Genomic DNA, 10,877 nt, shown 5'->3' with positions numbered 1-10,877 from the left:
AATCAAGAATCCCAATGCTACGAGGCACTTACAGTACCTGCTGCATGCACAGTGCCCATGTTTTACTGATATAACTTTAGTTACTTCAGTAAAATGCTGATAAAAACAGAAATAATAAATGAACTAAAATAAAATAAACTCTTGTTATTAATCAGTTTCTTCATAAGGTCTGGAGAACACAGCAATATATTCATAAATTCGACCAAAATACATGTTTCCACTATAAACAAGTACATTTCAGGTAATCTAGAGGCCAGAGAGGTTGGCACTGTTTCTTGATCTTTAAGGTGATACAGAAAATTATCATACCCCTTTAAAATATAGATTCATAGTTTGGATATGTCTCTACCAGCTTTGCACACCTAGACTGGGTAATATTCTTCCATGCAGAATTGTTTAAGTCAGTTTTCATGGTGACTGGCAATGGACTGCTCTACTTAAGGCCATACATGTCAGTCTTGGACTGCTCTCCTTTTGCCACCCTGCCAGACAGGCCAGTCTTGTGTAAGGCTTTTAAAGATTGACACACGCACAGACTGACCAATCATAGCCATAAAGATTTGCAAGTGCTCCAAAGTTGCCACTGACCTCATGGTCAGATCCCTAAATAATAATATTGATCAAGCCGTAGCCTAGTGTTTAAGGTACTGGACTAGTAACCAGAAGGTCGCTGGTTCAAGCCCCTCCACTGCCAGGTTGCTGCTGTTTGGCCCTTAAGCAAGGCCCTTAACCCTCAATTGCTCAGACTGTATACTGTAACTATAATGTAAGTCGCTTTGGATAAAGGCGTCTGCTAAATGCAGAAAATGTAAATGATCATGTTTGTTTGTTTATTAGGATTTAAACATCATGTTTTACACCTTGGCTACATTCATGACAGGAACGGTAGCCACTCACTACACAAGATTCATCAGTTCACAAGTTTCATGTTAAACACAGTCATGGACAATTTAATGTCTCCAATTCACCTCACTTGCACGTCTTTGGACTGTGGGAGGAAACCGGAGCACCCGGAGTAAACCCACGCAGACACGGGGAAGAACATGCACACTCCACACAGAAAGGACCCAGACCGCCCCACTTGGGGATCGAACCCAGGACCTTCTTTAGGTTTGATCATATAGAAGTGCAGGCTGATCTAAGCAAGGTGTTGGTAGTGCCAACACTTTTCAAAGATGCTTTAAACAGTACATAGAAGGATAGCTTATAGAATTATTTGTGTAACATTCACTACTAGTAGTGAAATTCTCCAGGAAGAGTCGGTTTTATTCCAAAGTAATTGCAATTAAAGTCAGGGCCAATTAGCTTGATGTGTTCTCTGGAAGTTTTATATAAGCTTGTAGGGAGTGCTCTAAAAAAAAAAGATTGATTTACTAATTCAAATAAGACTTGTTTATTATTTTGATGTTGATGGGTTATAATGTGTAAAATACAGCTGAGATTTTTAATGTTCAAAGTTTAATGTGAAAAAAAGGTAATGGTCTAACGGCATATTGCTTTTCTAATTAAACCTCACTAAATGGCAGTGCATTCTTCTCTCTGCCATCTAAATAGGGTGATACCATAGGGCGCTTCATTAGAGCTTTGTAATAAAACAAACCCTGGATCATACCCTGCAATATCTACACTAAATCCAGCACATCATACATTTGATACTACAGTACATACCAACACAGATGTTGACCCCATTCTATAAAAGCCCCCATAGTCGTTAAACTTTAAAACATAAGCATTCACCCATCTACTGTAAACACTTAATTCTAATAGTTTCTGCCAACACCAATTTGTTTATTAGGATTTTAACGTCATGTTTTACACTCTTTGGTTACATTCATGACAGACACGGTAATAACTCATTACACAAGATTCATCAGTTCACAAGGTTATATCAAACACAGTCATGGACAATTTTGTATCTCCAATTTATCTCACTTGCATTTCTTTGGATTGTGGGAGGAAACCGGAGCACCCCTAGGAAACTCGCACAGACACGGAGAGAACAGGCAAACTCCACACAGAAAGGACCCGGACCGCCCCACCTGGAAATCAAACCCAGGACCTTCTTGCTACCCACTCAGCCAGTGTTGCCGACCCTAAAACACCAGAAATAAGACAAGCCTGACAAAGACATTAACCAAAGACTACCAGAGCAACCAGGTTCCTACAAGCATGGAACTGTAGCACTGACTTTTCTGGCTGAACCACCCACAATTAAATAAAAATTGAACATTTTATGTAAAAAAAAAAAACGTTTATTGATGTCTTATCACATAGAAGGTCAATGAAACAATTAAATTTTTTTTTTTTTTAATCATTGTGACAATTACAGTGGTATTGAAAGTTCAGTAAAATAACTATCATACATCAACTTACTAAAAATGGTGATGCAGAAAAAAACAACAACAATACAATAAGATATGAACTACAACCTCACATTACTAGGTTGTGTGCTGCACACCTCCAAAACTCCAAGCCATTTTTAGCCCCCCTTAAACTGTACTGATAATGATAGTGGCTTAGGTACTACCATTTACAGGGGAAAACCCCAGAACAAAAAGTTGAGGGTATACAAACAAACTACATTACACATTTGTAGTGTTACTATACAAAAAAAAATAAGGGGCCGGGGACTGTACATCATTAAAACCCTTTCATATACACTGCCATTAACTTGTATTATTTTTTTCTCTTCTATTTTATGGCCTTAGTTATGCAGGGGGAGGCGGGGTAAATGCTTTATAAACAAGATGCTAAGCACTATTTTGTAACCAGATTATTCATCATCATCTTCATCGTCCTCGTCATCCTCATCGTCTTCGTCCTCATCATCATCATCATCTTTGTCTTGCTTGGAGGGGGCTTTCGCAGCGCCTCCCACAACTTTGCCCTTTCGATATGCAGCAATGTCCTAAAGGAGGAAAGCACACCAACACAGCATTTTCCTTAATTCATCCTTCAACAATATTTACTAAATAAATTTGATGCAAATTCAAGAACTCCAACCACAGAAACTACTTTTTGTTTATCCAATCGTAATATTTTTGCACAATAATAATATAAAATAAAAACCTTCTCATATTTCTCCTTCAGTTTGGCTCCTTTCTTCTCATATGGCTGTTTGTCTTCAGCCGAAGTCTTGTTCCACATCTCTCCAAGTTTCTTAGCGACATCGCCAATAGACAGACCCGGGGTCTCCTCCTTCACCTTGGGCCGATATTCCGCACAGAAAATAAAAAATGCGGATCTGTGAATGGCGAGAGAGAATTTAGTATACTTTAGATAGCTGACCATGTAGGATGAAATTAATAGTTGTACTAATGTAAGATTAAAAACTGTTAAACTAAGCTACACTCTAGAAACATCCAAGATTTTTACGGGGGTCTCTTGGGGGCATTGGGGTCCTTAAACCTCTTCTTCTTCTCCCCTCTGGGAGGAACATAGTTCTTCATCTCTCTCTCATAACGTGCCTTGTCCATTCTGGCCATATCTTCAAACTTGCCTTTTTCCTTGGCTGACATAGTCTGGACAAAATAGAGAGGAAAAATAGTAAACAATTCCCTATATATATATATAAATATAAATATTAGGGCTGTCGTTAATTGCGTTAATTAACACGTTAAAAGTTTAATCGCGATTAAAAGTGCATGAAGCAGAACACTGATTAACAGAACAAAATAAGCACAGCCGGAGACGGTCATTTCTGATATCTTCCCTACACACTTGCTCCCTATGCCCTAGCACACTTAACATAGTACGCTTAACGTTCTTAAAGGGCCAGACAATATATTTGTAATTCACATTACATGACAGGTGAGACGTTAGAAAACAACATTCTTTTTCTTAGAGTAGCCCTTTTTTTAGTTGTGTGAATTACAAGGGCAGAAAAAACTACGGCAGATACAAAAGGTGAACCGGGGCCCATGGCAGGGACTCAAGGTCACTCACCTTGCTGCCCCCCCAGCAGAGAATGTGAACAGACTTGTCATTTTAAATAACTGGCTGAAAGATGGGTAGCTGTGAACAACTCTATACAGTGGAACCTTGACTTACGAGTGACCCAACTTACGAATTTTCCGAGATACGAGCTGTCGCTTGGTCGATTTTTTGCTTTGTGATACGAGTCGAAATCTAAGTTACGAGCGAGCGAGCTTACGCCACCCGCCACTGGGTAGCCCAGCGAGCGTTCAGTCCATGTGGTTATCTTGCTGTGCCGGAAGAAACAAACCTCCTTGGACAAGTTTTTATTGAAACGCCCTGCAAGTGAAAGCGAGTAAAGTGTGGTGAAAGTTTAGCGATAAGTGTAGCATATTGTGTTATCTCCTTCACCTCCACCAGCAAGGTACTGTTCTGTAATACACTTAATAAAACAAGTTTATTTCTTTACATTATTTCTTTTATTATGTTATTATTTTTATACATTTGTTATTTATAAAGTACATTTTTCTTATTTAAAAAGACAATGAAAAAAAAATCGGTGTGGTTTTTGGGAGGCTGAAACGGAGTTACGAGCTTGGTCACAGAACGAATTAAACTCGTGAGTCAAGGTTCCACTGTATAGGCATTGGCTGGCTTTTTAAAAATAATTTAGATTGAATAATTAAATATAATATAATTAATATAATATAATAATAAATAAAAATATTATATAAATATTATAATTTTGTTAATGTTTTTATTGGTAAACATGTTCTTGCAATAGAAATATGCATAACTGTTCAAATTTTGCTTAGTTATTATTTTGCGATTAATCACGATTAAAATGTTAAATCACGTGACAGCCCTAACAAATATATATAAACAAAGACGCAGCAGGATGCTCATTTACCTTCCACCGCTCAGAGCATTTTTTGGAGAACTCTGAGAAGTTGACCGAAGTGTCAGGGTGTTTCTTCTTATGTTCTTCTCTACAGGTCTGAACAAAATAAGCATATGAGGACATTTTTCCTCTTGGCTTTGTTGGGTCTTTCCCCATCTTCAGAATGTCCCTAAAAAGGAAAAAAAGCATTAAAATCGCCCAGCATTATTAATCCGAGTTCACCATCTGGACTCTCTGTTAGAGTGATGCGTTTAGAACGCGTTCTAGTTTTGTCCAGATTCAATCTTAAAACGCATTATTTTATGCATTTCTATAATAAATAACAACTCACGGCTGCACAGAAGTTAAGATTTTGTAAAATTTCGATAGCAAAATTTTTTTTAAGAATAAAGTAAATATTACAAATTAAATCAAAATACTGGACAAAACTAAATAAAATAAAGCAAGAAAAATACTTCCGAGAGTTAATCTCGATGTATTCTGGTAAAAAAAAAAAAAATTTTGAAATGTAATGATAGCAATATAACAATATATTGTCCTCTGTAGGATGTTTTCTATGTACTGTATAGTAATACAGAGCAATGGCGCACGAGCCGTCTTGTTGAGTGAAAAGGAGGTCAACAACGACGCCAATATTTCTCCTTCCATTTTGTGAGAAAGCCTTCTTCATGAAAGAAAGTCCTTCTAAAATGTCTCCACCCGCCTTCCTGTTGGCTTTTTAACTCGGCGAAAGTCGGTGCTTTTGCTTATTTTTTCGCTTAGTAAAAGCCTATGTATTAGCCCGGCGTATAGGAACACACTGGGTCTGTAGTAAGTCTATGTACTCTGTATAGAGGTAGGTTTGCTGTGCGCTCGGAATGGCCGCTCGTCTTCCTACACTAACACTGAGAATATGGCTCCTTCTCTTTGTGTCAATGCTCAGCCATTACACTGCATGGAATAGGGGGCAGAGCGACCAACTCACATTAACAGCGAAATTAACATCCTTCCCAAGCACGGAAAAATATAGAAAAAATATCCTCGCATAGATTAAAGCTTGTATTTTTATTTTCCATCGGGAAATATACATCTTTAATGTGAATAATGATAGAAAACACGGTTCGAAAAAGTTGAAGCGAACTGCGCTTGTCACAGGCTGTGCGCCTTCGCCTTGTTTCTAATGCGAGTACAGTCAGCCATTACACAGTCAAGCACAGACCATTGTTTTGGATTTTTTTACTAATTCATATATATACACACATATAAATACTCGTCGTACCAAAACGACTATTTTATCACGTCAAATTACACATATTTTTTTTATTTGAGCAGTTTCTTTCACACGAAGCTTTTTTCCACATGAGACTGAGCTGAGGCTGAGCTCTCATGTCATGTACTGCAATGGCTAGCTAACGTTCACTGGCTACCGCACTAGCTGCCTGTAATACATAGACATAGACCTTGTTTTGACGCAATTCGGACAGTTAGTTCTACTCAGAATGTTACTCATGACGAATATGCGATACATGCAAAAAAACGACAATTATCAATTTTATTTAATAAAATAGAATTAAACAGATTTATACACAATAAAGCTAACTTTAAAATCATAACAAGGATAGAGTAATGTCCTGACTTATTTTTATAATCATTTTATCATCGAGTGAACATAAAACAAATTATACATATATTTTATAAAAATACAAACAACTTAATTCTATTTTCTTGAATTTTTCTAACAATCCGTCACCAATCTGTACTTTACAACATCTCTCGCTTACACTTACCAAAAGCTGATGCTGATTCTCAATGTACTGCAATGGCTGTGTGAAGGCAATAGCGATACGCAGTCTTCTCACTCTGCTTTCGGCTCTGTAACATTACTCTTAGTATGGCTCGTTTTCTATTGGCTACCGCCAAGCCAGACGCCGCTCTGATTGGCCGAAACCTTTCCATTGTCTTAATAACAACCCGATTTTGATTGGATGTAGTTCGTGAAACGTCACGACAGTTTTAAATGGCGGGGTAATACAAACTGCGCTAAGCTTCTCCAGCAGCAGTGTGTTTTGCACTGTGGAAGCTATAGTATAGAGTTCAGTGTGCGCCACACCGACTAGCTTTATGTACAGCGTGGAAGAGAGCGCTGTAGTGTGATACCATAAACTAAATAAATAAGATCTAAGTAAACCTGCCAGCACTTTTTATTCACAAATTCTCACATAAGTAATCTGTCACTTGTAGGTAATGTTTTTTTTTAATTATTCCTGTAATAAACAAGTCATAGTAAATCACAGCTCCTAAAGTAACTGATATGATATATGTACGACCTTACCATATAGAAGCACTTTGTAGTTCTACAATTACTGCCTGTAGTCCATCTACTTCTCTACATACTTTTTTAGCCTACTTTCACCCTGTTCTTCAATGGTCAGGACCCCCACAGAGTACGTATTATTTAGGTGGTGGATCATTCTCGGCACTGCACTGACACTGACATGGTGGTGGTGTGTTAGTGTGTGTTGTGCTGATGGAGGTTTTTAAACACCTCACTGTCACTGCTGGACTGAGAATAGTCCACCATCCAAAATCGTCCAGCCAACAGCGCCACATGGGCATCGTCCTGTGACCACTGATGAAGGTCTAGAAGATGACCAACTCAAACAGCAGCAATAGATGAGCGATCGTCTCTGACTTTACATCTACAAGGTGGACCAGCTAGGTGGGAGTGTCTAATAGAGTGGACAGTGAGTGGACACGGTATTTAAAAACTCCAGCTGCACTGCAGTGCGGAGAATGATCCACCACCCAAATAATACCAGCTCTGTGGTGGTCCTGTGAGGGTCCTGACCATTGAAGAACTGCATGAAAAGGGGCTAACAAAGCATGCAGAGAAACAGTTGGACTACATGCAGTAATTGTAGAACTACAAAGTGCTCCTATATGGTAAGTGGAGCTGATAAAATGGACAGTAAGTGTATATATATATATAGGGCATCAAATCTTTAATGTCCGGGTGCAAACCACAGAATTCGAACAAAACACAAAGGACTTTAAATCCTTTTTAATCCTAAAAAAGACCTGGTGTTAATCCACCGCCCACTGTCCCAAAGATTACAAAAAATCACCATCTTCTCTACTAAGAATCCAGCATTAAGGAGACATGAACAATCTACTGGAACAAAAATATGGTTTCAATCAGAATTGAAACACAGACAGTAAAATTACAAAAATCTCACATTTGGCTTAAAATCTGAAGACATTTACTAAACAGTCCAAAATATATATTTCTACTTATAAAGTACATCCCTCCCACTGACTCCCAGTATTAAGACAAGGAAATCTTCCCCCAACTCCACACTAAGATCTGCAGCTTCCAGGCTCAGAGATGTGTCCTAATCTGTGAGGACCTAAAAGGACAAAATCTCTACCCACCCTCAAAATGAATAAGGCAATGCCTAAATATTGGGATGACAGTACCACAGAAACATAACCAACCACCCTCCCCACTACTCAGATTGTTAATGGTGGGGGACACTTTGGGAAGATACCTCTTAGCAATAGTACAGTAGATTTTGCATACACTGTGATCCCTTCTCTGTCAGCACATTTACAAGTAACCCACTAACCCCTCTGCAGAAAACACACACAGCCCAGTGAGCTGTATAATATCAGACATCCCTACAGATGGGCCCAAAACAGTGCAGAAGAATTACAGAAAGCATCATTAAACACCTTCCTAAAAATCAACTATCGATCTGGCAATTAGACATATGAACAAATCTTTACTAAAACAGCCAAAATTTGTAAACATGAAGCAAATAACCAAACCAGAAAAACCAAAAGATTACAAATTGTTTGATGGAAATGGCAACAACTCAGGACAAAATTAAGTAAATGATCTTGCCAAAAGCATATAGACAAAAAAAAAAACCCCACAGATTTATACTTTTAGTACTACAACACTTTAAAACTTTATAACCATGCATGCAATAAAATAGCACAATAACCAGGGACACAAGGCTAATTGAGAATGCCATAAACACAAACACCTTTTGGTAGCACTGGAATAAGTCTACTGTAGTTCTGACTGTAGGCTACTTTCCTAAAACCTGGACACAAGGTCCAATCACATCTATTTTTAAAAATAGTTTTGACCCCAACAATTACCACATCTGTGTGAGCAGTAACCTGGGGAAGCTCTTCTGTAGTATCATTAACTCAGGAATGATCAACTTCCTTATGAAACACAGTGTCCTGAGAAAAAGTCACATTGGATTTATACCATCGCATACTGTATAAACTAAAAGGAAAAACATTTTATGCTTGTTTTATAGACTTTCAAAAAGCTTTTATCTCCATTTGGTGTCAGAGCTTATTTTATACATTTAAAAGTGTTGTTAGTGAGTAAAACATATGACAATAAAATCCATGTACACAAACAACTCATGGCATAAAAATAGTCAATAAAGGAACCAAATTATTTTCTCAGAAGTGTGAAGTGAGACAGGGCTGCTGCTTAAGTCCAACATTATTTAATAGCTATATAAATGAATTGACCTCCATGTTAGAGCAGCTCCTGGTTTCACCCTGTACAACTCTGACAGGGACTACAGCAGAACCTGGACCTGCTGCAGCAGTTCTGTCAGACCTGTGCCCTGACAGGCAACCCAAAAAAGACTTAAACTCTTAACATTTCAGAAAAGAGCCAGATCTCAGGAAAACTCACACGTCACCCTAGGAACACACAATAGAAAGATGTAAAGAATACACATATTTGGGACTACAAATAAATCAAATGGAAGATTCAATTCAGCTGTCAATGAACTGACAGAAAAAAGCGTGCAGGTCATTCTACACAATCAAATGCCAGATCCTAGTCCAGATTCCTGCAATGCCATAAGCTGAGCAAAGTGCCAAGTCTTCTTATAGAGCTGGTCCTGAACCTGAACTCCATATAATACACACACTAACAGCACATCGATTCAGGACCAGCCTGACCCAGATCAGTATTAGTTAGTTAGTTAGTTGTTAGTTGAACCCTTGACTGATGTCGTAGGGGTGCCATGCAGGAGAGGGCAATCAGCGACCTCCATTGCTCTCGGTCCTCGGTTTTTCGCGGTAATGTGCCAGCGGTCTGTCCGGGCCATTCTTTGATGTTGTCAAGCCAGGACTTGCGTTGACGCCGTTGTTTCTCCAGAGAGAGTTCAGCCTGCTCATGCAGACGAGGTCAGGCCGATACAAAGAATAATATATTTCTTAGAATACTTTTACAAAAAAAGAAACAGTGAACATTACCACATTTGGAAGATTAGAAAGCAGGAATACACAACAGACAAGAAAACCAGGCAGACACAATAAACAAAGTGACAAATACCCAGGCTAATGATAATACTAATATAATGATAGTTATCTAATATAGAAAAACTAGAAAGGGTCCCTAACCTAATTTAACCTTAACTCTAAACAAACAGGAGGTGCTAATCCCTATGAAAAGCTAATGATAATCACTAGAACTAAAGAACAAATATGTAATCTAAGATAATATAACTAATCTAAACTAATCTAAGCTCTCAAACAACAGTCACAAGGATAATGACCCACAATGAAGGCAGAACTCAAGGGGTACTCAATACACTAAACAAACATTGACTCATTAGGTACAACAGTGCGTCATGAACCTGGGGACGAATCGGAGTGAAAGGGTAAGTGTGACAATAACAAAAACAGAGTACATGTGCTCAGTGTACCAGAGTGGGGCAGAGGACTGGAACAGCTGAAAGAAGAAGAAAAGAAGAAGCAGGGGAACGGAGTGTTCTTGTTCGATTTTGGTGCGGCACGGTGGCTCGGTGGGTAGCACTGTCGCCTCACAGCAAGGAGTTCCTGGGTTTGATCCCCAGGTGGAGCGGTCCGGGTCCTCTCTGTGAAGAGTTTGCATGTTCTCCCTGTGTCCGCGTGGGTTTACTCCGGGAGCTCAGGTTTCCTCCCACAGTCCAAAAACATGCAGTCGAGTTAATTGGAAACACTGAATTGCCCTATAGGTGAATGTATGTGTGTGTGTGTGTGTGTGTGTGTGTGTGTGTCT

The 10,877-nt window shown here is 38.7% G+C and overlaps 1 protein-coding gene across 1 annotated transcript; it reads right to left on the bottom strand.

Annotated features, from left to right (window-relative positions):
* Nucleotides 1-1,764: 1,764 nt before the first annotated feature.
* hmgb1a (high mobility group box 1a) lies at nt 1,765-6,683 on the bottom strand. The gene is made up of 5 exons (XM_063014831.1): nt 6,583-6,683; nt 4,826-4,985; nt 3,376-3,521; nt 3,070-3,244; nt 1,765-2,908 (listed from the first exon to the last, which is right to left on the bottom strand). Exons 2-5 carry the CDS (start codon nt 4,970-4,972, stop codon nt 2,774-2,776), a joined length of 603 nt encoding a protein of 200 aa, XP_062870901.1. The 5' UTR covers nt 4,973-4,985; nt 6,583-6,683; the 3' UTR covers nt 1,765-2,773.
* Nucleotides 6,684-10,877: the final 4,194 nt, after the last annotated feature.

Source organism: Trichomycterus rosablanca, chromosome 18 (genome assembly GCF_030014385.1).
Source record: "Trichomycterus rosablanca isolate fTriRos1 chromosome 18, fTriRos1.hap1, whole genome shotgun sequence".
NCBI classification, from domain to species: Eukaryota; Metazoa; Chordata; class Actinopteri; order Siluriformes; family Trichomycteridae; genus Trichomycterus; species Trichomycterus rosablanca.
Note: the sequence above shows the minus strand (reverse complement) of the source record. Positions and strands in the feature narration are given on the sequence as shown.

Bases quoted from the DNA above. Each gene is read 5' to 3' on its own strand.
- hmgb1a (XM_063014831.1), bottom strand. From the start codon at position 4,972: ATGGGGAAAGACCCAACAAAGCCAAGAGGAAAAATGTCCTCATATGCT. The intron at 3,522-4,825 runs GTAAATGAGCAT...TATTTTGTCCAG, and splicing joins AATGCTCTGAGCGGTGGAAG to ACTATGTCAGCCAAGGAAAA. The intron at 2,909-3,069 runs GTTTTTATTTTA...TTCCTCCTTTAG, and splicing joins TGAAGGAGAAATATGAGAAG to GACATTGCTGCATATCGAAA.